We start from the raw sequence: 26,686 nt of genomic DNA on the forward strand, positions 1-26,686 counted from the left end.
TCTGTGTGGTTATGAGCTGCCAGATATGGGTGTTGGGAACTGATTTTCCAACCCCAAAACAACGAGACAAGTCAGAGCTCTAGTCGTCTCTCTAGCTCCCAGCTTACATGACGTTTTGACAATTAAATATTGACAATAATGCGCAAGTTTGGGGTTCTCCTTGCTGGATCTAAGGCTCAGCAGTTCTTGGTTCTGGAGTGTGGTTTTCTGGGTATGAGCTCATGGGTTTTGCAGGCAGCACCTGCGTGTGCAGAAAGAGACTTGTTCTGGCAGATGGAAAGAGAACAGGTATGGGGCAGGTGTGGCATGATGCAGACCATTTGCTTTTGGCCGCAGTCTGCTGATTTAATGCGCCAGCCCGTCCCCCAGCCCTGCAAGCACAAGCTATAAAAAAACACACACACCTCCACAAAGATGGCTCAAGTGTGTGCCCCTGAGAGAAGTCTTTTGAGCTGAGAGGCCTTGCAAGTGTTAGACTCACTGTTTGGGTCTGGGTACTGTTTTTTGGTCCTAGTTTCTGGTAGGAACATTGCAAAATGAGAAGTTTGAACACTGCGCTTGATCACAAAACCCATGTTCACTCTTTGCAGTGGCCGTGGAGACAGACGGGGGATTCTGATAAATTGCAAAGGAAAATCCATCACTCACCCATGGAGGGGAAGAGACAGCTGTATAAAAGGGACTTTGGTAAAAGACTCTCTCTGGACAGCAGTCTTGTGGTAAGTGCTAATATTCACTGACCACTGTATGTGTTTTGGCTTCAAATACGTTATTCTTTGACTGTTATTTCCTGAACGCCCAGCTCCTAAAACCCTGATTCCATTTACCCCATTAGCAACACCCCTTGAGATCTGGGCTCATTTATTTTTTACAAACTCAAAAGCCAGCAAATTATTGGAATGTTTGTATAGTGTCTTAATAGGTAAATGTCATAATCTGTCAACATTACATATAATTGCATTAATTCTGGCTGAAATAGACATTAGCCTATACAAAAATGTGCCTGTGCCTTAGGTCCAAATGCCAGGCCTATGTGTAGTTGCTCCAGCATGCAGTAAACTATGGAGCTGAACAAAAATTCAATACAGCTCTGAAGTGTTGAAGTGTTGAAAGTGGCCGAGTGCTTCATTCCATTCTACGTAACATTTTTTTTCTGAGAGTTCTCACTCTGGTGGACATTGTTCTTTTAAAAAACTGGATTTAGCATGTGTGCATACGCTTTGCATGTGTGTGTGAGTGTGGCGAATTCATGTGGAGATCATAGAACTGCTCCCAGGCGTCCAGTTTGCTTTCCACCCAACTGGGGCAAAGTCTCTCTCTCGGCTGCCTGCTGTGTATTCCTGCCTAGCTGGCCCTGGAACTTCCCACTGGTTCCCGGTCTCTACCTCCCATCTCGTTATAGCAGCCCTGGTATCTCAGCTGAACGCATCGTAACCAGCCACATATGGGTGCCGGAGACCAAACTCAAATTATCAGGCTTGCTCGGCAAGCACTTTTTACCAAACACAGCCTCTTGCTGGCCCAGTGGACATCATTCTTAACAGCCTGGTTGGGTTTCCCTTGGTGTGTGAGGATCTGGTTAGCACAAGGAAACAGGTTGTCTCTGTGCTTAGAAGCTGGACTTCTTTTCCACAGGCTCTGGATCACCACATATAAGTTACCTCTTCTGTTCCATGTTCCATGTGACCAGAGCAGAAAATCAGATGAAGGCCCTCCTTTAGCCCAGTTCTCTCTTTAGGGAACTATAGATTGCTCTTGGCTCCCTCTTTTGTGTATCAGGGCTCTGCTGTGCTGACAGCAGCTCCTCTAGAGACCGCTAGGTGGAACATGGCGGATAAAGCGTGGTTGGGCGTTAGGGAGCATGAGCACCTGCATGCTATTCAAGTACCCATGTGAAAAAGCCAGGTGTGATGGCAGTGCTGGGAAGGGAGGGCAGGTGACCTCTAAGACTGCTTGGACAGCTGGCCCAGCTGATCTGGTCAGGTCCAGGCTTGTGAGTGACTCTTTCTCAAAAACAAACCGTGGTGGACAGGGTGCCTGGGGAATGCTCAGATTGCCCGTTGCACTGCTCTAACACATATACACATGCACACACACCTCCGTATCCACGTCCACATCTCCCATCCCACACAGCTGACGAACGGGTTTGTCAGTTATGCCCCTTTAATTCTACTCTGAATCCAGAGTCCAGTTTTTTTAAATCTGTGGACTTTGTCATTTTTCTTGTGATCATGGCCACTTCCCTTTAAAGCTTTTCATCATGAGTGAGGTTCTGGACGCTGAGAATGAGATATGCAAAGCATCCTCATGCCAAGTTCTCCCATGTGACCCCGAACCTGGTGCTGACTGTAGGCTTCGTGTTGACCAGCGTGATCACCAAGGCTACGGATGCTGGTAATGCTTTACGTGTTCTTCTCTGTGGATGCAGCCACACCTCACACGCCAGATCCTGTGATATCTGCATGGAAATGGGCAAATGAGGTGTGTGTTCTCTTGTGTCCATTCCCTTTACAGCTTCTGGGAAAGCTGGTATACAGGGGTGTTTTCTCAGCCTCTGTTGCAGGAGAAAGTCTTCATGAACATTGTCACGCCAGTCTGATCTGTCTTGGCTTAGGCAGAGACAGAGACAGCAACAGCCATATGGTACGATGAGAACAGTTCAAAAGGATTCTTTTAATCCAGAAATAGCATCCTGATTGGTTGGTCTCCAGAGCCACCTATTTTTGCGTCTAGTCTCAACTAATATGCAAATATCCTGTCAAGGCAAACATACTAAGCAATTGTCTTTCAATACTTAATAGTACCAGTCCTTAATAAAAGACCTTTGACCAATTCAGAATGTGAGCCAGAAGAGTAGAATTCTATAGATGCTGTTGGTGAAATGAAGGATATGTGTAGTTATTTATTTTGTGTGTGTGCACATATTTACATGGCAAGGCATGTATGTGGAGGCAGGGGACAACTTTCTGGGGTCAGTTCTCTCCTTCTGTTATGAAGGTATTGAGGATTAAACTCAGGTCCTCAGGTTGGTGGCAGCCTTGGTCCCTTTACCCACTGAGCCATCATGTTGGCACCCACCGTGTTTTTTGAGATGGCCTCACATTGGCCTGGACTTTTTTTTAAAAGATGAGTCTGGTGGTCCAGCAAGCCTCAGGGATCCATCTGTCTCTGCCTCCCCTGCTCTGGGATCACAAGCATATACCACCAATGACAGCTCGAACCCAGGTCCTCCTGCTTGTGCAATGAGTGCTTTACCAAATGTGCTATCTTGCTGGCTCCCCTCTGTTTTTTGAGACAGATCTCCCATTGGCCTGGAATTTACCAGGTTGGTTACAGTGGCCAGTAAGTCCCAAGGATCTGCCTATCCTTGCCACCTCAGCACAGAGATTGTAAGCTTGTTCTAGCAAGCCTGGTGGGTTTTGTTTTATTTATTTTTTATTCCTACATTCATTCTGGCAATGGAACTCAGGTCCTCATGCTTGCAAGTCGAATGCTTTACCAAATGAACCATCGCCCGGTTTTCTCTTTGGTATCCTGGATTGGTAAACTAGGGATGTGTTTGTTCTATAGTCCATTGCCTAATATAAGAAATAGTTAAGATCCAGAGAAGTTACTTGCTTTTCCTAAAGTTAACCAGGAGAATGAGATCAGGCCAAGAGTCCAGGTCTCCATCTCTCATTTCTATTCTTTACTTTTCACTAAATATTAGCCCGGGAAGAGCTGTCCTTTGGGGAAATTAGGTGGATGAAAAGGAAGCGTGGAGTCTTCACAGCTCGGGACTCTAGCTCAATAACCATTATGTCGGAAGTGAGCTAGGAGACCCAGTGGTGATTCCCTCATTTAAACTTTGCAGAAGAAATTTTCTCCTCATGTATCCTAAGAATAAGGTACTTATTCTTATTATTAACCTTATTACCTTTTTATTTTACTTAGTCAAATCATGAAGTGTTGAGTTAGAAGTTATAGCACTTTTATAGTGGCTCTTAAACATTTTTTTAGGCTAAAGAAACCATAGAATGAAGGAACATGTAGTTCAGATGAAGAAAAACAAAGAAGGAAGAACAGTTCATGTCCTTTAGTGACAATTTGGAGGATAGGCACAGAGGGATTTGAAGTGTGTGTGGTGTGTGTACACTTGTGTGTGTGTGTATCAGGTGTATGTGTATGTGGGAGGAAGGAAAGGTGGGGAGAGGGAGGTTGGGAGAGACCTCACACATGCCCACCGTTATAATCTTCAGTCTTTGATGTTGGTGATTTTACTTCCTAAATGACCCTTTATAAGGATAAAGTGGTATTTAAGTGGAAGGGAAATGAAAAAATGTAGGTTCCCAAGTGGGGAGGAAGGCCTAGAGAGGAAGGCCGGTGGCAACTACCTTAGCTGACTGCTCTGCGCGTTTGGTTGGCAAATCACACGTTGAGGTTAGACCACAATGGTTTCCCTCCCTTAATAATAGTAGCAGAAATTTATTGAAGTTTAATACATGCCAGACTGTCTACTCAATGCTCTATATGGAAATAGTTGGCTAATACAACAGCTCTTTAAGGGAAGAATTCTGGATGTCCCTATTTTACAAATGAGAAATCTGCAGCTTGGTGCGTGCCTCAGCGTCCTTCAGGCAGTGGGACTGGTGTGTGATGGGGCTGAAATTTCAGATTGGGTCTGGCTTTGCATACTTTAAAGCTCCCAAGTGCAAACCTCTTTTGTGACAGCCACAGGGAGCCTCTCTGTGCTGCTTCCCTGCCCCAGAGGCCTCCAGCTGTTCTGACAGACCAGAAACTTCCATGGGTCTACAACGCCTGCCATACCCATGCCCAGTGATAAAGGAGACCAGACTGGTTCCAGAAAACACAATCCCCCGAGGCGTGGTGTTGGGAGAGAGGGAGGGAGGGAGAGAGTCATATGGAATAAGCAACATGAGTACTGGAATGTGGGCTTAGGTCTGCTTTCCGATTTTGTGATTTTTCTTATTCAGATTAACCAGATCTTTGAACCAGCCCTCCTCACCCCACCCCACCCCCAGCTTAGAAAGCATTTACTCGAGGAATTACTGCCCCAGGGGAGTAGCTGGGGGGAGGTGGAGCACACCCAGCTGGTAGGTAGCTGTCTTTCCTGGCAGGGTGCAGCAGGGTTCTACACTGATATCGGAGAACTAAGCAGATTTTTGGCTAGACTGCTGACTGATGGGGAGAACCAGCAGGATTTCCCACTTCCAGAGGGAATGCTATTGTTTAGTTCACCTCTAGGCTAGCAGTTGGTGCCACCCAGAAGGGTTTTCCTTCATCCTTTAGGCTTTCTCTGGAAGAGACTTTTCTTTGTTCCCCTCAGTAAACTGAAACAATAGCCACATCTTCAAAGGCTCCCTTGAAAATGTCCCCATTCAATTATTTTTTTGAGACAGGGTCACATTCAGGCCAGGTTTGCCTCAAACTTGCTGTCTAATTAACTTTAACTGTCAACTTGACACAGCCAAGAGTCACTTGAGAAGAGAGTCTCATTTGAAGGATTGCCCTGCTCAGTTGACTCGTGGGCATGTTTGTGGGGGTTTGGTCTTGGTTATTAATTGTTGTCAGAGGGCCCAGCCCACTGTGGGTGGCACCATTCCCTAGGCAGGTGATCATGGGCTTTGTAAGAAAGCTAGCTTAGCATAAGCCTGAGCGATCTAGCCAGTAAACAGTGTTCCTCCATGGTTTCTGCTTTAAGTTCTTGCTTGAGTTCCCGCCCTGAGTTCCTTCAATGATAGACTGTAAGTTATGAGTTGACATAAAGCCTCTCTCCCCCTAAATTGCCTTTAGCTAGAATGTTTTGTCACAGCAGCTAAATGAAACTAGACCAGACACTGTGTAGCCCAGAATGACTGTGTGTTTCTGATTCTGCTTCTGTCTCCCAAGTTCTGGGGAGAAGGTGTGTGCCTGGCTAACATACAGCGCTAGGTACGGAATCCAGGGTCTTATGTAGGCTAGGAAGATACTCTACCAGCTTATGTCTGGGCCCAGATAATGAAGGATATTATCAAAATGTCCTTCCTGATGGGATTTTAGTCACTTGATTTAACTTATTGCCACATGCACCATTTGACTGTGTTGACACTGTAGACCCAATAATTCCTTGTGGTAGGTGTGTTCTGTGCATTGTGGGATGTGTAGCAGAACACCAGCCTTTTACTCAGCAGGTGCTAGTAACATCTCTTCTGGTTGTGGCTACCCAGTCAGCCTCCAGACATGACCAGCTGTCCCTATACCCTGGAGCAGGTCACCCCTGATGGAGTTAAAACATAACTTTTAAGAGGACATAGGCCATGTCCTATCCATGTTTGTGCCCCTAAGGCCTGACACATGGACTATGCTTAGTGTGATGAACATGGGTTTGTGCTTGCCTCTGGGTAGCTGTTTGTCCGTGATCTCCAGGCATTAGCATGGAATCCAGGTATGGAGAGATGCTGTTGCTGTTTGCCATGATTGGGGTGAGGAGATAACATACTACTCATGCAATATGATGCTGCTGTATATGTTCTGTATGTGTGTGCGTGCATGTGTGTTTATGTGTGTGTATACATGTTCCTGTGTACAGGTGCATTGTGTGCATGTGAAGTGTGTGTGTGTGTGTGTGTGTGTGTGTGTGTGTGTGAGAGAGAGAGAGAGAGAGAGAGAGAGAGAGAGAGAGAGAGCGCATGTATATAGAGGCCAGTGAACAGTAGTAGCATCATTCCAGTTTGTTTTTGAGACAAATTCTCTTGCTGGCTTGGAGTTCACCAAGCAGGTTCACCTGGCTGCCAATGACTCCCAAGTCTTTGAATTGAATGAAATGCTTCATATTAATGTGTATTTATACATTTTTATGGGGAAAATCCATATGGTATCATAAACTTCTCAAGGTCATCTGTGACCTGAGGAAAGGTATGGCAGTTTAACTACACTGAGTGCTTTCCAGAGCATCTGCTCATGGACCACTTCCTTTCTGGGGACATGGAGTAGATGCTCTGTAGTCCCCAACCTCCACCATCAACTGTGTTTAGCTGGGGCAGTGAGTGCTACCTGTCAGTCTCTCATGTTGTAGTTCTTTGCATCCTTGGAGTCTCTGAGATCAGTAAATCAAAATAGAAACTAGACATTTTTTGAAAGCGTTTACAGATGCTGTTATTGATGAGATGGGGAATTATCTTGCTTCCTTGGCAGGAATAAGGACAAATGGGTGGAGATGTTTGCTTGGCATACCTGTTTCCTTATGGCACTAAGATTTGCTTGTCATCTTCCTGGTGTCTCACCATCGTTCAATAACCGGCATTATCAGAGCCTCTGAGTTTCCATGGCAACTGAGTTTCCTGCATTTTCCTATGGCGGCCTTGTACTATTTTCATGGCAGGCTCTCCAGTGCTTTGTCCATAACAACAGTAGCATGTTGATCAATCTCTTCGCGGGTAGATCCTCAAACCGCTCAACCCCACCAGGCTCTAGGGCATCCATCCTTCTGGCATGTTCCCCCTACATTCTCACTTTCAGGGTGCTCATCCCAAGGGATTGTTTTCTGATGCCCTATCTGCCAGCGTGGAGACACTCTTCCTGTGTGCCCTTTCTTCACCCGTGGGCACAGAAGGTGAGCACCTGGTGAGTGACGCTCTGCCACATGAGGGCCCAGAAATGCAAAGCAGGGTTTCTGCTAGTGTGTGAAACTCTTAACAGTCTAGTATATTCAGGGATCTGAGCGCTAGCAGCATGCACTCAGCAGGACAAACAACAGCATTTGTGGAGCTCGGAAGATGACATCATGGGCAAAGTGCTTACCACACAAGCAGAACCCAGTAAGAGAGCCAGGCGCGGTGGCAGAGATTTGGAACCTAGGTCCTTGGGAGGTAGAGACAGGTGGATTCCTGGGCCTTACTGACCGGATAGTGTTTCCTAACCAGTGAGTTCCGGGCCAGTGAGAGACCCTGTCTCAAGAGTGAGGTTGACATATCCTAAAGAATGACGTATGGGCTCTGCAAGACCTGTGCACCCCATCATCCCCCAGCCCCCCGCTTGCTAGCTCTCTTTCTTTCTGAGGATTAAAAAAGCAATTACTCTTCTCCTTCTATTGATAAAAAGTTCTTACACAAAGAGAAGGACTTTTGTTTTTCTCTTTACAATACCAGCCTGAATTTAACCTGTGGTGTCCCTGCTCTCCCTGCAGCAAGAGTTTACCAAGAAAGCCACAGAGCCTCTAAGATCTGCCTCGGTGTGCTAGGTTTATACTAGATTTGTCGTTTCTAGACCCTAGGTAAGCTCTGCTGTAGCCCTGAGTCACTTTCCTGCTGTCCCCTCTGGCCACCACGGTTCATTCTCTCCTTCATGTTTTCCTCTCCGGCCTCCTGGTGCAAGGCAGGTGCATCACACAGCTAAATGATGGGGCTTCTTCGCTCCCATTGCTTTATCTGTGTAAATCGTTCCAACTGTCCGTGTGTCAGTATCACCATCAGGATCTCAGCTGTTGTATACTAATTGTCCGTCCTATGCTGTCATTTATTATTGGTTAACATTTATTAAACACCTACAGGAGTCACAGGCTGTACTGAGTTGGCCCAGCTTAGCCAGTATCTATGATCTTTCTGCCACTTTTGTTCACAGCCTTCATCTCCAACCCAATTTCAGTTTTTATTTAGAGAGCCAATCCGGGGGCATCATATTCAAACACTCCACTTAACGTCAGATGCACATACCGAGTCCCCTTCTCGTGGACCAGTTTCGCAGTTCTCTCTGGCCTGGGATCCCTTCTATAAGCCCCCACGGAGGTTTCTCCTGGTTCCTTTACATTCTAGGCCATTCCAGATGTTTCCTCCTCATAAATTTCCATCCCTTAATGGGGCTTAATGGATCATAATTGTCCATTTCTGGAGGTGCCTCAGAGGTTGTCCCCCTTCTGTCTTTCAGCACCTCTTCGGTCCTTGGTTTGAAGTGGCTGCCTTCAACCTGGTTGATTTCCTAGTACAGTTCATTCACAGACTGCCTTATGCACATGGCTGTGTTGAGGGAAATAAAATCATTTAGTCTGCTGAATTCTGGGATCCATCTGTCAGAGCTGGCGCTGTGAGGAGCTTGGGGGCTGTTGGATTTTTTATATGGGAAGCTCTTGTTGGAGGCCTGCCATCTTTGGAGGTAGAAGAGCTCAGGGGCCTGGCAGTCACCCAGTGTGAGTGGGGACTGTTCGGAGACACAGTGCTTGCAGGCATCAGTGAGGTGCCCAGGGTTGAAGCTGCTGCTATCATTGTTTTTTTTTTTTTGTTGTTGTTGTTGTTCATGTGGCCTCCCAGCTGGCTCTGCGAGCATGGGAGGAGGTGACGCAGACAGGGCAGACAGGATCTTCTGGGTCACATAGGGTGGCCTGCTTGGTGAAGTTGATAAGGAGGGAGGAAAGTCAAGATAGAGAGAGAAAAAAGGGAGGGAGGGAGAGAGACATAGGGCAGAAAGGAGAGAGAGAAAAGGGGAAGAAAGAAAAGAGGGACGGGAGGGATGGAGATGGAAGAAAAGAGACGGAGGGAGGATGAGGAAGATAAATGAAAGAAAAGGGGAAAGAAGGAGGGACAGAGGGAATGAAGGAGGGAAGGAGATACTTGAATGAGATTTTTCTCATCCTGGTAGAAGGATCTGAAGAAATCCCCACACTCTAGGGGCCAGATCTATTGTTTTTGTCAGTTGGGAGGAAGACAGATGGGATCCTCAGGCCAGGCCACAGGAGGGGAAACAAGGAGGTGGCAGGCGGGGAGGGTGGGAGACACATCGGGACCCATGGGATCCTGCACCAAGGAGGATGTACTGTCTCTGAGCAATAACTGTCCTTTAGTAGCCCAAGGCTTGAGGAGTCACCCAGCTGGCAGGAAACACCACCTTAGGTGGAGTGACCATGGGCAATGGTGTCCCTAACAACAGTGGATCAGAATGCCATCTTCTTTCTTCTGTGAGCTCTACTCCCTTACAGTAGAAGGGAACAGTTTGAAGTCAGAGGGACAGGTGTTCTGGTGCCACTCAGGGACCAGTGCAAGGACGGGAAGTGTGGAAGGTGGATTCACTCAGAAGGGCTAAGGGAGTGAACTTGTGCTGAGAAGAAAACCAGGCATAGATAGATGTGTTTGTGTGTGCATGTGTGTAGTGTATGTATGTGTGATGTGTGTATGTGTGTGTATTGTGTGATGTGTGTATGCTTTGTGTGTATATGTCTGTTTTGTGTGTTTGTGTGTGTGTGTGTGTTTGTGTGTGTGTGTATGTGTGTGTAAGCATGCCCAGTTAGCAGTGGAAACAAAGGTACAGGCTTGGTCTTCCTCAGAGACAGCAGCTCTCAACCTTATTTTTGGGGCAGGGTCTTTTACTCTTACCCAGAGCTTGCCAGGTTAGCTCTTTGCCTAGCGAGCCATCTGCCTAACCCCATTGCCTTTTGTTTCTTTGCTCATTTGTTTGTCTGGTTTTTGAGACAGGGTCTTCTAGTGCAGCCCTGACTGTTCTAGAACTCACTATGTAGACCGGGTTGGTCTTGAATGGAGAGCTGTTCACCCACCTTTACCTGAGTGCTGGGGTTAAAGGCTGCCTCTGCTTCCTGAATGTGCCGCAGTTGTGAAAGTAGGCACTGCCACACCCAACAGTCCACTTTTGATATGGCGTTTGAAGTTGGCTTCTATGTGTGGGTTTTCAGCCTGGCACTTTGGGCTATTTGCCTGAACTCGATCCTGACGAGACATCTTCAGAACTCAGGTCCTATGCACCTGTGTTATGATCTTTTTCCTGCAGGGTCCCGGATGAAGATGCTTGGTGTACCTGTGCATGACACTGGCTATATAGGAGGGTGATCTGTTAGATTGGTCACTTCACTAGAATTCTACATTCTTGGGCTAGGGAGATGGAGGTGTGGTTAAAGCCCTTGGTGAGTAAGCTCAGATCCCCAGTATCCATGTAAAATAAAACAGATCTGGTGGCAGATATTTGTCATCCCAGTGATAATGGGGAGATGGAGACAGCAGATCCCTGGGGCTCACTGACCAGCAAACCAGCAAGTCTAGACTACTTAGTGACTTCCGGGATAGTAAGAAACCCAGGCTCCACAAAGGCTGATATCTGAGGAGTGACAGCCTAGGTTTTACACTGGCTTCCTCATGCATGTGCACACTCGTGCATGCAAACACCACAGGTGCATCCTCACACGTCTACATGGACATACTCACAATAATAATTAAATGAAGGAATAAATATCTTGTACAGACATGCTTGGCTGGAGAACCCGCCTGCATTAGATACGCATGTCTCCTGCCTGTATGAGCTTGGCCATCTTGCCTGCCTTCTCTGAGCCTCCATACCTCTTATGTATAAGCAAACAGATGTCTTTCCTCCCATGGCCAAGGGAAAGAACCAAGGGGAGTAACTTCGGGCACACGCAGCACTGAGCTTTGCATGCCATCTTCTTTGTATTGTGCACACAAGATGGCAGCTCTCTTTGTCTGCATATAGAAGGGGGCATTCAGAAAAGAAAAGGCAGGTTTTTCCCCTTTGCTTTTTAAAATATACATATATGGTCTTTAAGAAGGAAAATGGCATACCCAGGATGCTCTCAGCCAGAAATGTCCACCCCAGTTCTTTGCTGCAGGTTGTCTCTTGCCAAGCCCAGAATTCCTTTCTTCTTACTCCAGTTGCTTGGGAGTTCCCTATTAATGATCATGCCAGACCTTTTAATATGGAACATTGTATTTTTTTTTTCTGGAGCTTTTGGGTTTCTGCCCTCATAGCTGAATTCTGGCCAATGACTATTTATAACAGGCAGTTTTATTCCGAAGTCTTCCAAAAAGTGCCCATGCTCTTCCAAGCGCATGCACAATGACTTGCTGTGCCCCGGGTCCTGCTGAGTCTTTCTTCCAGGGCCCCTGCGGGATCAGCCTAGTGGACTGGGCTGTGAGGCTCCTCTTCGTTTGCCTTCTGTTTTCATTTGCTCTCAGCTCTGCCAGCTTGGATCAGTGGGAGATAGATGGGTTTGGGGGACAGACCTGGAGAACATTTCCCATCTAACCACCTTCCTTTACTTTATTGGGGGAGAAGCAGAGGACAACTTGGAGGAGTCAAAGTAGAAAAAAGTTTTCCACTACATAAAGAGAAAGAGGAAGCAGGGTTTCGGTGGCATCTTGCCAGGCCCCAGGAATGCGCCAACCCTGGGAATTGGCCCTTGGCCAGTCTCCTCAGCGGCTGCTGACTTGGGAAAACGGGCTCTCTAGTGGCTGCCAAGAATGTAGACAATGGCCTTTTGGATAGCTCAGCTTTTGAAAGTTTGGCTTTTGTTTTATTATCACCAAAAGTAACATTTATTAGGCACCTGTGTATGCACGCCAAAAGATAAAATGCATGATTGGGAGTCTCTGTAACTTAACCAAGCAGAAGCTCCAGGATCCTGGTTAATATAGAAAGCCTGCATCTACTTAGGATCTAATCCTCTACTGGGGCATGCTGCTACCTTAGACATGAGTGCTAACATGGAATTCAGGAGTTAACGTGCGTTTTAAGTGTTAAGCTGAGCTGTCAATGAAGTCAGTTTACTCTATTGTCATTTGGTTGAGAAAAGTCTTTGTTATAGTGATGGAGGCTTCCCATTGGCTAATAAAGAAACTGCCTGGCCCATTTAATTGGCCAGCCCTTAGGTGGGTGGAGTAGACAGAACAGGAAGAAGGAAGTGAGGTAGATGGCTCAGTCAGATGCCACGCCTCTCCTAAGTGAGATAGACTGCCATGCCGCTCCTCAGGGAGAGAGATGCCAGATGCGAGAAATGATGTGAGAAAGAGGCTGAAAATAATGGGCCAGGCAGAGTTTAAAAGAATACAATTTGTGTGTTGTTATTTCGGGTGTAAAGCTAACCATGCAGGAGCCGGGTGGGATGAAAAGCAGGCCTGCCCGCAGCTCCACACTACATTATAGACCAGGTGTGTTCTGACTACGAGAAAGAAACCAAGACTCAGTGCTTGGTTTAGGATAGAGTAGCTCTGATCTGCACTGAACACTGTTGTCTGAGAGAGAAAGAAAGTTGCTAGTCTGACACAAACACAACACACACACACACACACACACACTATTAATATGTGATCTAGTAGTGGGGAAATGGTGGTGATGGTTTATTTATTTTTTAAGATTTATTTTATTTTTGCTATTTGCATGGATGTTTTTGTGCCTATGTTAGTATATACTCTATGTGTGTGGGTACACATGGGGCATGGGGGCCTGAAGAAGGTGTTGGAATTCCAGGGGCTGGAGTTATAGGTAATTGTGAACCATTCACTATGAGTGCTGAGAGCCAAGCTTGGGCCCTCTAGAAGAGCAGCAACTACTTTTAATGGCCGAGTTCATCTTCTCAGAGGCCAAATGATGCCATTTCTACAGTAATCTTCTTCATTTTATGAGGACTCTATGGAACTGGCTCACTAGGTCACACAAGCATGGGGATCTGGGTTCAGTTCCCCAGAACCCTCTGGAAACACCCACAGCCTCAGCACTAGAGAGGGAGACACATGGAGGCTTCAGGGCTCCCTGGCCAGCCAGTCTTACCAAGTCCGTGCATTATACATTCAGTGAGGGACGTTGTCTCAGAAAATAAGGAGGGGCCGTAGATGGCTAAGCAGGTTAAAGAGATTGCCTCACCAGTCTGAGGACCTGAAATCCACTCTGAGAACTGTTGGAAAGATGAAAGGAGAGAATCAACTTCACAGAGTTATGCCTTGCCCTCTAAATGCATACCATGGACATGTCTTCCCATAGCATGCATATCATACAGTATTAATAATAAATAAAACGAAAACTAAGGTAGACCCCCGCACCAGCCTCTGGTCTCAACATGTATGCAGAATATAGGTGCATATACATATGTACACATTACAAACATAAATGGCTTTTTTTTCTTTCTAAACATGGAGGTAGAGGTATTATTATTCTCATAATACTGGTAAAGAAGCTTAGAGTAGATTAACTAACTTGTCCTAGGTCACACGACTCCAAGCAACAAAGTCTGTCTTCCTGCCCAGTGTGTGCTGCTTGTGTCTGTGACACACATGTCTCTATTGTGTACTTTTAAAGTGAGAGGTTTTCTGGCTTCCCCTTGTTGCTATGGTGATATGTGGATGACTCCAGGGACACTGCAGGGCCTGGTACCCTAGCTTCAATGGTCCCTTTACAGTGACTTCTCTCACAGCAGGTAGGGCCTTTTCAGCCTGGATCCCATCAATGCAGATAGTGTGTTCTCCCTTGCGCAAGCCTTTCTCTGCACTGTGGTGAGATTCTATGGGAGGATTCTGTGTACAGGGGATGTGTAGCAGGGGTAAGTGGGGGAGCTTCTCTGAGAGTGTGTCGGGGGGGGAGGTCCAGCCCTCGCCACTTTGCTCCCCTGTACCTCCTCTTGAGAAAGTCCTATTCATGTGAATCCAGTTGTATAATGAAACATTGGTGACCACTCTTCTCTCTTTCCAGAAGGATTCTCCACTTAACAAAGGGCTCAGGGAAGATTTCTTTAAATAGCTTTTAATGTATTTTCAATTTGATTTAATTCTCAAAGATCCAACTTGCAGCCATAGTTTCCCATGGAGCTAACCCCCAGCATCCGACCATTTTTCCCCTCCCTCTGATGGAAAACAGATCACAAATGGTATTTTAGGTTTAATCACTTTCCTGAGGAGCCCCGAAGTGCCTGGAGAGCCTATCATTGTGCAGAGAGGGAGGTTTTACTCAGATAGAGGAGACATAGCCAGGCACCCAGGCCTCAGTTCTCCCCTGGAGGTGCCTTCCGGCATTGAGAACTGCAAGGGGGCTGGTGGACAGACCCATGCCAGTGGTGTCCTGTGCTCAGTACAACATCCCTCTTTGTAACCCTCCTAGATGTCTGTGAGGGAGATTGCTGGGCACAGAGGTCTAGAAAATTTTCACTTGTGGCAAATTTATCTGTTAAATATTTGCTCATTTAACAAACTATTTTCATGTATGTGTGGAGACAAGCATGCGTGCAGGTATGTGTGCATACATGTAGAGGCCAGATGACAGCCTTACAGTCATCATTACAAAAACCATTTTATTTTATTTACTTGTGTTTTGTATGTGGTGGTGGTGTGTGTGGCACCAAGTGTTTCTGTGAATGTATGGACATGTGTATGCAGGGGTACATGAATGTGTGTGCACCTGTGCATGACTCAGATGAAGGTATCTGTAAACAGACTTAGCAAGGCTTCATAGAGTGCAGAGACTCTGGGAAAACCTAAGGCTAGACACCGAGGCAGCCTCCATTGATCTGATGCACCATCAAGGGAGGTTAATAGACACTCTGAAAACCAGATACTGGTAGTGGTGCCTAGCATGCTCAAAGCCCTGGGTTCCATCCCAAGCACTGCAAAAATCACGTGTGTATGGTGCTCCTGCAGGCCAGCAGGCTAGTTAATAGAGGCATGAAGGCATGAGGATCAGAAACTTAAGGTCATCCTCTGCTACATGGAATATTTAAAGCCAGCCCGAGATACATGAGACCTGCTGCCAAAATCTCTCTCTCTCTCCCTCTCCCTCTCCCTCCACCCCTTTCTCACACATACACACACACACACACACACACACACACACACACACACACAGAGAGAGAGAGAGAGAGAGAGAGAGAGAGAGAGAGAGAGAGAGAGAGAGAGAGAGAGATTCAGACCATGTTCCAGGGAGGAATACAAAATGACGATAAGATGCCCTCTGGTACTATATTTTTTTTCAAACTAATTATCCGAGAGAATTCATGTAAAATTGAACAGAGTATTCAGGCTTCTCACTTGAATGAGATTCACCATTCTCCATGACAAGGTACAAATTGATCCTTTAGAAAAGTTAATAGCTTAACCATTGTTAATATTAACTACCTAGATATTAACAGTACAGCTGATCATATCAAGAATCTGCATCTATCTACACACACCACACACACACACACACACACACACACACACCTAATGAGCACATTGACTAAACATGCAGATAAATATAAAAGTAGTTTTAGTTATATGACTAAAATGTACAAGCTCTTGGTTTATATGAAAAATCTTAATTGGTAAAGTTAAATTTGCTGTAGTTTAAGTTAAAAAATTGTTCAGATTATCTAAGTTCTAATATATATTTAATCTTTGTGTTATACGACATTTCTCGGGAAGACGTGATATGTCTATTCAATCTATGTCATGAACCAACAAAAAATAATAATACCACTAAAGTCCAATTTGGTGAATCATTCGGTTCACTGGTGTTATTTATAGGAGTATGGGTGAAGGGTTAATTACAAAGGCACAAACTACTTTAAAGCATCTATTTCTTAAAAAGCCCACTCAACATGGATATATAACTCATAGACACTATAACCATGCTCTCTGTATGGCTTCCAGGAAGCTTCACAGATGTGAGAGTCTTCCCTTCTTCAGCTGAACTTACTGATTGCATAACCTAGGGGAAATGGGGGCTGTGTGCATATGGTAAGTTTTAGCTATATCCCGAGACTTGTGGGTTAGTTTTGTGTTGTTTACTTAATGAACCTAGCTTTCCAAATCTGGGAGTCTGAAGAGATGATCTCCAGGATGGAATGTTGGACTTTAAAGGAAACTGCTATATAACACTTTAAAAAGGAAAGCATTGTTTTATATCTCAGTTGCTGAGCATCCTGAGACTGGCTCCGTTAAGTTTCACTAAGGGTCGCCCCTTTAGTCAGGACGATTGATTGTAGTTATTGGCTTTCGAGTCTGGTCAGCGTACTTAGATCATGAGTTTCTGTTGGAGACACATTTGTAGTCATTTATCCCATACCCTTAGACCATGTACAATTCCATTTCCCAGCATGCCTTAGGACCAGGTAAAGACTTTCAGAATTGTTTGTTTTAACCTGCTCTCTTTTCTGTCTCATATCTGTCTTTCTGTTTTGGAGCTCATGCTGGCCCCAGATTTACTAATATAGCTGAGGATGGCTTTGAACTTCTGAGCCTCCTTTTTCTACATCCTTGGTGCTGCGATTAGAGGTGTGTGCCACCATGTTCCATTTATTCAGCATTGGGGGTAAGAACTCAGTATTTTGTGCATGCCAGGCAAGCACTGAGCTGTACTCCACAAAGCTGTATCCCCTCTCCATAGTCCCGGGCTGTTTTGGTATTGTCCTCTGTTTAGGTGACAAGAAGTCATATCTGTTGGGGGAGGCCTCTCGTTCTTTCCCAGCTGCCCAGACCATGAAATAATCATGCAGAAACATTATTTGCAATACTGTTTGGCCAATAGCTTAATTATATTTCTAGATAGCTCTGATATCCTAAACTAAGCATCTCCATTAATCTGTGCATCACCACGAGGTCGTAACCTGCCAGCAAAGTTTCGCTGGGTTCCAGGGGAGGTGTCTGTTTCTGGCAGTGGCTACTTGGCTTCTCTCTGACTCCGTCTACTCTCTCTCTATATATCCCTCTCTATCCCTCTCTCTCTCTCTCTCTCTCTCTCTCTCTCTCTCTCTCTCTCTCTCTATATATATATATATATATATATATATATATATCTTTCAGCCTGGCTTTACTCTGTTAAGCCATTGGCTGAAAGCAGCTTCTTCATTAGCCAATAAAAGCAAAACATAGAAGAACCTCCCACACCACATACCTGCTTTTTAATCTTGCATAACCTTTTGAAAATGAATTTAAGAGATCAAATGTAACGTTTGCAATTTATTGTGTGTGTGATTATGATAAGTGTATGCAGTACATTCACAAGGGTATGGAGGCCAGAGGAAGTGCCCTGCTATATCACTGGCTATTTTATTCCTTTGATATAGAGTCTCTCACCCTCTGTAAACCTGAAGCTAGGCTGGCATCAACATGCCCCAGTCATCCTCCTGTGTACCCCCACAACACTAGATAACAGTTCTGATTGACCATGCCTGATTCTTCATGTGAGCTAAGATTTTAATTCAGGCACTTGATTGCCATCAAACTGTCATACCCATCAGTCATCTCCTCACTCCTTGTGCACTTTTTGAGCCTTCAGGTGACTGGGCAGAAAGACCTGTCATTCCATTGCAATAATAGTACCAGTGTACAAATAAGCTTTTCATGTTAAGTCTTTACCTCATCTCCACATTATTAGAAAACTTAATGCTAAGTAAAAGTGGTTCAGTGTGGCCCAACAGTTAAGAGTACTTTAGTTCCCAGCACCATAGTTAGTGAACTATGTCAGTAACTATCTCCAGGGTGTCTGATGTGCTCTTTTGGTCTTCATGGGAACCTGCACACAAATATACAAAATCTTTTTAATGAATAAAAAATACTTACAAATGACAGTTCAGTTCACCAACTTGCATTTGTATTTGATTCCCAAAGATAGTTCACAACCCTTTGATAGGAGCCCCTGTGTAACTTTGACCACATCTGCAAAAGTTACAAACAAGAAGACCAAGTCATCAACCTTTAGTGACCCCAGTTCATAACTTCAGTGTGATTGATAACTTGGAAGTGAGACCTACAGAGACCTCCTTCTCATTCAGAGTCAATGCTCCTGGACTGGGAGGCTGAATTAGAACTCGGTATTGACAGCCAGCACTTCCTTGATGTCTGAGGTCAGCAACATGACCCCAGTCAGATTGCCTGATTTTCTAAAACCTCTGTGTAATTCTTGGTACCATAAAACCATCCCCTGTGTGGAAGCAGAGATAATAAACCATCAAAGTCTGAAAGGTAACCATGTCCTGAGCTGCTAGCATGTGCTAACGGATGGAGCCAGAGTCCAGACTCTCCCGCTTCTGTGGATCTGTAGCGTAGGCACATGCTCAGAATGATTCTGCCTTAACTTCTAAACACAATGTCTTTGTTGTGCTTATGCTTGCTCTTCCCTTCCTCTTCCTCTTCTTTCCCTCCCTTCCCCTGCTGTATACTTCGTTCCTCCTCTTCTTGTTTCCCTTCTTTCTTCCCCACCTCTTCTTTTTGTGCTTTGCCCTTCCTTTCCCAGGCTTCTCTCCTTGAAATTTTCTCTCTTTCTCTTGTGGGTGGGGGAGTTGGAGTGGGAGAATGGGTGTCAAGATGATGACACTGGGACAGATAACTGGGAGAAAGGAGTTCATCAGGGATGCTGTTAACTCCATAAAAGACAGACAAAGAAGCAACGGCATGGGGCTCCAAGGAGAGTTCCAGCTCTGGCACCAGACACAGCCTGCTTGGCTGGATCTCTGAAGAGAGGATTCAGAGCCCATAAGACAGAAGTGGAAGTCTGTTCCTTTAGCTTTCTGTGAATGGGGGGGGGGATTTCATGGCAAGAACCTGTAGCCAGGCTCTCAGATTTTCAGGCAAGAGGCTGGGAAGAAGGTAGGGAGCTGGCTATATGGATCCAAGGCCTCCCTTGGTATTAATTCACTTCCCATGGGAAAGATCCTGGTGAGGGCAGCCCATTAGCTAGGGACACACAGACAGTGACTCAGTAGAGTTCTTGTAGCTCCCTGTGAGACCAGGATGCTGCAGATAATGTGGACTGGGGGAATTTCTTATACTTCCTCTCTTCAGAATTCTTTCCCTCCCCTCCACTGCCTCTCTTCATCTCCCCTCCCCTTGTCTCCTTCCTTCCTAATGCCCCCTCCTCCCTCCCTCCCTTCCTTCTTTCCTGTCTTACATACCCCATCCCCACCCAATTCTCTCTCTTATACATCTTCTGTCTAATTGCCTGTGCATATGAATGCCTTGGACTTCAGAATGTTGGAACTGGCCTGCAGCCCCTCCCGCAGCGGTCTCGCACAGAGCTGTCTCTCCTCCCTTCCAAACTAGAATGATGTGAGAATCAGCCCTTGCTCTCTAGCTTGGCAGCCATGGCTCTCTACGGCTAATCTTTTACAAAAGCATATGCTTTCTGTGGGCATCATTTCCTCCCCTCCAACAAAACTGTAATCACCAAAATTTAGCATGAAATTTCAAAGGCTTAGTCTCTGTGCAAAACAACCAGATCAGAGGAATGGAGAATTTTAAAGCCAGAAGGGAGCTTAGAGATCTGAGTAGATGCTAAACAAATCAGCTCTGGGGGCTGTCTGCTCATCTCTGAGTGTCTGTTTGTGTTACCTGGGGTCCTTTCTGTCTCCCCAGGAGTACCGGAATACAGAGAACCAATCCCTGTGGCTGTTATTCTATTATTTACCAACGACAAAGGCTTGCATCTGAGCATTGCAGGCTGTCTTTTGAACTTCTTGTTTGTCTTCTTCCTTTATGGTCACAGGTATATTTAAAACTCTGAAATAGCTCCAAGAACTAACGACTCTTTGGAGTTCTGAACAAATTTGTACAGTTTCCTGTGCACACACGTAACAGACCCTCCCTCCCTCCCTCCCTCCCCCTCCCTCCCCTCTCCTTCCCTCCCCCTTCCTCCCTCCTCTCTCTTTCTCTCTCCCTCTCTCCCTCCTTCCTCTCTCTCTGTCTCTGTCTCTCTCTCTCTCTCTGTATGTATGTATATATGTATGTTTGTGTATAAATGTTTTTGTTATAAACTGACATCATGACCACTCAAAGTATGGTTAAACTGAAGATTTCAGATACGAAGAAGAGGAACAGCCGAAGACTTCTCGAAGAGTCCAGAGCAGAGAGAGAAAGTAGTAGACCCAACATGGTCAGCAGATGGGGCCTGGTCAGAAGAGAAACAGGGGCAGAGTAGAGTAAGAGAGGGAGACAAAGAAAGTGGGGGTCAGAGAGACCAAGGGATGGAATGAGAGGACTAAGAGAGAAAGGCATAGGGGAATATGGAGCTGAAATAGCAGGGTTGTAAGAAGTGAGGAGCCAGCAGGGGAGGAGTCTGTGAACTGGGGGAGTTTAGGGTAAGAACAATCAGGATGCCAGCATGGGCTTTGAAATGTGTACCAGGTACCAGGTACTTGTGATACACTAATAGTCACCACAAGTAGCTGTTGGTTCTTTCTGCCAGAGATAAGGGAATGGATCCTTTGGTAGAGAGGAGCAGACTTCACATGGTCGTGAGGAATGCTGACTTTTGTCTAACTCCAGAATGGACCTGGCAGGTATATGTGCAGCTGTGTGCACATCCACATGTGTGGAGAAGTCAGAGGGCAGCCTTGAGGATGAGTTTTCAGGTGTGATATACCTTGAATTATTTTATTTTATCTTGAGGCAGGTTCTCATTAGTCTGGAGCTCAGGTTAGCCAGACTGGCTAGCTAGTGAGCCCCAGGGGTACTCTTGCTGGCCTCCTCTGTGCTGGGATTGCAAGTGTGTGCCTTCACACCTAGTTTTTTTTTTTTTTTTGGTTTTTCGAGACAGGGTTTCTCTGTAGCTTTGGAGCCTGTCCTGGAACTAGCTCTTGTAGACCAGGCTGGTCTCGAACTCACAGAGATCCGCCTGCCTCTGCCTCCCGAGTGCTGGGATTAAAGGCGTGTGCCACCACCGCCCGGCTCACACCTAGTTTTTAAATGTGGATTCTGGTGGATGGAGCTCAGGTCCTCATGCTTGTACAGCAAGTGCTTTATTGACTAATTCAATTCCCCAGTCCTGAATCTGCTTTCTTACTCAGAAAAAAAATGTCCCTAGGCTAAGGTGATTAGTGAGGAGCTCTGAGAGGGTCAAGGACACTGAGGAAAGCTGACCTGATGTTAACACACAGTTATTTCCTGGTAATCCTCCTTAAGGGGTTCTGTCAGGTGGGGCTGGGGACGGAAACTATATTTATGTGCATCTGATTCAGGCCATTCGGAGCTTGTTCATGAGTGAGATTTTACTCACTGGCCTTAGACAGGAAGCCATGGCAACTAGTTTGATAGGGACATTGTCTCCTTATAATTAGGTTAGTGTTAAGGAAGTGGGGTTTCTGGCCCATTCTGGCCATAGCTCGAAGATGTAGTGAGGTTAGTACAATAAGGATTTTTTTCCTTAAATTGAATTTGATAGTCTGTTATCCTTGCAGGCAGATGACATGCTGCTGGCATCTGAAAAATAAATGTGTGGCATGAAATTGTCAATGCTGGTCTCTCCGAGTGTGTGATTGCTGTAGTTCTGTTGGGTGATTGTAGTCCTATCAGTCTGTAGAGAGGTCTGTTTCAGAAGAAATGAGCTTTGTGCTTTCATTCATTCAGCTCTGGAAAAGAACCAGATCAGGAGGTTGTAGCTGTATTGACTTAGGCCTGATGAATTCTCCTGATGACTAGGATTGTCTATTGCTCCAGCAGCTAAACACATCTCCTTTCTCTTGTGTTTCTGCTGGTCTGTCTCTAGGTGCCTAATCTTCATGTTCTTACTTTTTGAAGAAGTCTGTCTTTGCGTCTATTGTTGGAGAGCTGTTTTTCTGGATTCCATACCAAGCACTTTAATCCTGCCTTCTTTTCTTAGGGTACCCAAGGTTTTTCCAGACAGATACACTTTGTTTGTAGCATAGGAGCTCTTCTACTTAAAGGTATTAAATCACGTGGAAGAGTGACTGACACAGAGGTTCCAGGCTTCATTCTTAAGAGTTTCCACTGGTGCTGAGGGATGGGAGCTGAAGGACACCGGCCAGACATGGGAAAAGATGTCAGGCGTCATCACACTGAGCCAGAAGGATGAGAAAAGTAATTTTCACGTAGCCGGGAGTCATCAGGGGAAATAAGTAAGGATGGTTCAACTTGGATCCAGAGATTGCTCACAGTTAACTGTATCTTGGTGAATGTTGTTTCTCTTCTGCAAGACATCCTCATGCTGTAGTCTGTCCATCATCCTCATGCTGTAGTCTGCACATCATCCCTATGCTGTAGTCTGTCCGTCATCCTCATGTGTAGTCTGTCTGTCATCCTCATGCTGTAGTCTCTCCATCATCCTATGCTATAGTCAGTTGGTTAACCTTGTGCTATAGAGTCTGTCCATCAGAGACTTGGGAGATGCACAGGTGCTTCATTGTTAAGCAAATAACTAATATTGCTTGTCTGTTAGCAGAACTAGAATGCTGGGCCTGTTAACACTATCATTTCCCAAAGCACATTATCTGGTGTACTTGATTGACTACAGACTCCTGAAATAGCCTTCTGTGGCCTTGAGAACTGTCAGATTTTATGCATGTTGCTAGCTGAAATAAACTTTTTAAGAAACACATGATCTGTCAAAGAAAGTGTGTTATTTAATTTACTTTAGATCATAGATAACCTGACATTTTATGAGGCAGGCATAAGATTTTGTCTGAGGGTATCCACTAAGGTAATGTTTTACTGTATGTATATTTTAAATGTAACCTTGAATTGACTTTTCTACCAACAAGAGTTAGATTTATTCCTAAGGATGACTAGTAAAAGACTACTTTGCTCCTCTAGGACCACGTCTCTGACTTGAATTTTTCTAATAACTGTATCAAAATACCCAACGGAAGCAGCTTAAGGAAAGTAGGGCTTATTTTGTCTCACAATATGAAAGTACAGTCTGTCATGGTGGGGATATCATGGGGGCAGGAGTGGGAGACAGCTGATCCCATTGCAGCCACTGTCAGGAAACAGAAGAGGAGGAGTATAGGTGTTCAGCTCACTTCCTCCTTTTTATCTTATTATTTATTTGGGTGTGTACGCATGCGTGTTGGTATGTATATAGCAATGTAAGTGTGGAAATCAAGATGACAACGTGTAGGCATTGGTTCTTTCTTTCTACCATGTAAGTCCTAGGGATCGAACTTAAGTCATCAGACTTGGCATCGAGCATCTTTATTCTCTCAGTTATCTCGCAGGACCACTTCCTTGTTTTATTTAGATTAGGACCCAGTAGCATGGGATGGGACCACCCATGGCTAGGTTTAGTTTCTCCACCTCAAGTAATCTAATCTAGAGAATCTCACAGACATTTCTGAAACAAACCTAGTCTACAAATTCCCTGTCATGCTCAAGAAACTTGTCTCTAAGAAGAAACTAGATCCTATAAAGTTGGCACTCAATATTAACTGTCAGCATCTTAAAGTACTATGGAGAGATTTAGTTAGTGACCACAGTCATGGTTCCTTTCCAGCCTCCTTATATTTTAACCCTGCGTCCTGTTCAGCTTTCTCTGCCTTATGATCCTGTTGGCTTGGCATTCAGTCCTGCTTCATTCTTTGACTCTTGCTTGTCAGGCCGACTCTGATACACCTGAAATAGATTGGCATACTTGAATTCCATTAGGACCACAGTATCATTTAGAACTGCATAAGAAGTGCTGAGTGCTGAATATGCTTATTATAGCACGTGACCTTTGCTAGCCATGCCCAACTTTGAACTGCCACTTAGTAAGATGTTTATAGCACCCCATAACTGCTTCAGGTAGATCTTCAACTAGAATAAATTCAAAGCAGTTTTTCAGATTTACCATTGGAGAGCTTATTAATGACGTCCACCTTGGAAGGATGCACATTGACTTCTAGGCATGAGCTGAGTCACCTGTCCTTTGACATTGTACCTCTTCCTGTTCCTTCTGTTGTGATTTATAGCAAGGTGACTCCAGATACTCCCTAGTCATGCAGTCCAAGAAGGAGTTGTCAGTGAGACATAAACTAAAGCACTTGATCTTTGGATCCCTTTATGGTTGATTGATTGGTTACTATTTGTGTGTGTGTAGTGTATATACATATATTCATGGGTATATACATATGTAAGTATGTATGTGCATGTGTAGTATATATACATGACTGCATGGTTATATGCGTATGTAAACGTGTATGTGCATGTGGAATCCAAAGGTTGGCATTAGGTGTCTTTCTTATTGTATTTTATTTTGAGACAGGGTCCCTCACTGAATCTGGAGCTCACTGGTATATTTTAGCTAGCCTGTCTGATCTAAGAATCTGTTCCTACCCTGAACCCCAGCATTGGGGTTATCCATACATGATACTGTGCACAGCTTTTTAACTGAGTCCTGGGGATCCAAACTCAGGGCCTCATGCTTACACAGCAAGTAACTTTATTTGTGACACTGTGCCCTCAGTCCTGTGATTTCCTTTTAAGAGATATTGTGGATTCATATAAATTGATTTTGCATTAGATCACTAAGAGCTAAGAGTCCCCAAATCTGACTTTTGCAGCAAGAAATGCTTTTTTCTCTATATATATTTTCTTATAGCTCATATCCAACACCCTGTGAGGTCAGCATCGTTCCTCCTATTGGGAGGCTTGAATGACTTTTCTCTTTTTTTTTTTTTTTAAATGTTTAGAATTTTTTTTTTCTCATGGTTTATTTTTTTTTATATTTAAAAATTTCCATCTCCTTCCCTCCTCCTCCCCCCTCCCTCCCCTCCTTCTCCCCTTTCTCTCCCCTCCTTCTCCCCCTTCCCTCCCCTCCCCTCCACCCATACCTCCCCTCCCTCCCTCTCAAGGCCAAGGAGCCATCAGGGTTCCCCACTCTATGCTAAGACCAAGGTCCTCCCAACTCCCCCCAGGTCCAGGAAGGTGATTGACCAAGCTGAGAAGGCTCCCACAGAGCCCGTCCATGAAGAACAATCAGAGCCCAGAGCCATTGTCCTTTGCTTCTCAGTCAGCCCCCGCTGTTGGCCACACTCAGAGAGACGGGTTTGGTCGCATGATCCATCAGTCCCATTCCAACTGGAGTTGGTGATCTCCCATTAGTTCTGTCCCACCGTCTCCATGAGTGAACGCACCCCTCTCGTTCCTGACTTTCTCCCTCATGTTCTCGCTCCTTCTGCTCCTCATCGGGACCTTGGGAGCTCAGTCCAGTGCTCCAATGTGGGGCTCAGTCACCTTCCCCATCTGTCGCCAGCTGGGATGTACTCACTCATATTCGGTTTCTAGCCATGATTAAATGACTTTTCTCTTTGATCACATAACTAGTAACTGATGCAGCTTAGAGGGAATCTGTCTCTAATGGTTACAAATCCAATTGATTTTAAAGCTTGAAAAGAGACTGTGAAAGGGACCATGGTGTCACAGTGTAAAGTGTGACTGGATTGAATCTTTCTAGATCCTTGGCACAACCTACCTTTCCAAGAACCTATGATTCTGCAAGCAGTACCTTTTGTTACGTGACATGCTAAATACCATCTCCCTTTACTAGTGCAGAGGCAGTAGCTTCTCCTGCTTCTGTCCACATTTTACAGTGGACGTGAAAACTTAGTTTACAACTCCTGAGCAGAGATGTTAGAATTAGCAGTTATCCTCACTCCCAAACCCGTTTGTTTGTTTTATGGAAACCTCTGGCAACACGATGAACCTGTACATGCATGACTGGATACCCAACATTGCACTGCTGGAGTAGTGGTCTTGAGGGGTGCAGATCAGAGGAGGGAGCAAGGATTCAAGTCTGGCCTCACTGTAGAGGTCTGAAAGAGAGCTCGTGGAAGACAAGAGCTCCTGCGGAAAATTCATGTAGAGAACAAATGGAAAGTTGGCCCTAGGGAGATCACTCAGTTAGCAGAGGGTTTGTTATCCAAGTGAACAGGAGTTCAACCCTCAGGACACTCATAAAAATAAAGAAAGGAAGGAAGAAAGAAAACTGGGTCTGGAAGAACTTGCTAAAAGCTGGTTATCCCAGCACTGGGTAGGCAGAGGCAGGTAGTGCTCTGGAGCCTGCTGGCCAGCCGGCCTAACTGAATTGCAGAACTCAGGTCAAAGAAGAGACCTCTGGACTCTACCTGCATGAATACACACATGCATTTGCACCACACCTGCCTGTAAAATAAGCAGTAACAATCCATGGAAATAAATGTAAGTACATTTACAAAGGGACACATTAAACTTCCATTAATGTTTAT

At 45.2% G+C, this 26,686-nt stretch overlaps 1 protein-coding gene across 1 annotated transcript in view; it reads left to right on the forward strand.

The window, feature by feature from the left end:
• Positions 1-650: 650 nt before the first annotated feature.
• The window catches only part of Nckap5 (NCK associated protein 5), a 799,776-nt gene continuing 773,740 nt past the window's right edge, over positions 651-26,686 (forward strand). Inside the window, exon 1 of the mRNA XM_038349244.1 lies at positions 651-719. Within this exon, the coding sequence (XP_038205172.1) occupies positions 651-719 (69 nt within the window). The remainder of the gene's footprint in view (positions 720-26,686) is intronic.

This window comes from Arvicola amphibius, chromosome 12, assembly GCF_903992535.2.
Source record: "Arvicola amphibius chromosome 12, mArvAmp1.2, whole genome shotgun sequence".
NCBI lineage: Eukaryota > Metazoa > Chordata > Mammalia > Rodentia > Cricetidae > Arvicola > Arvicola amphibius.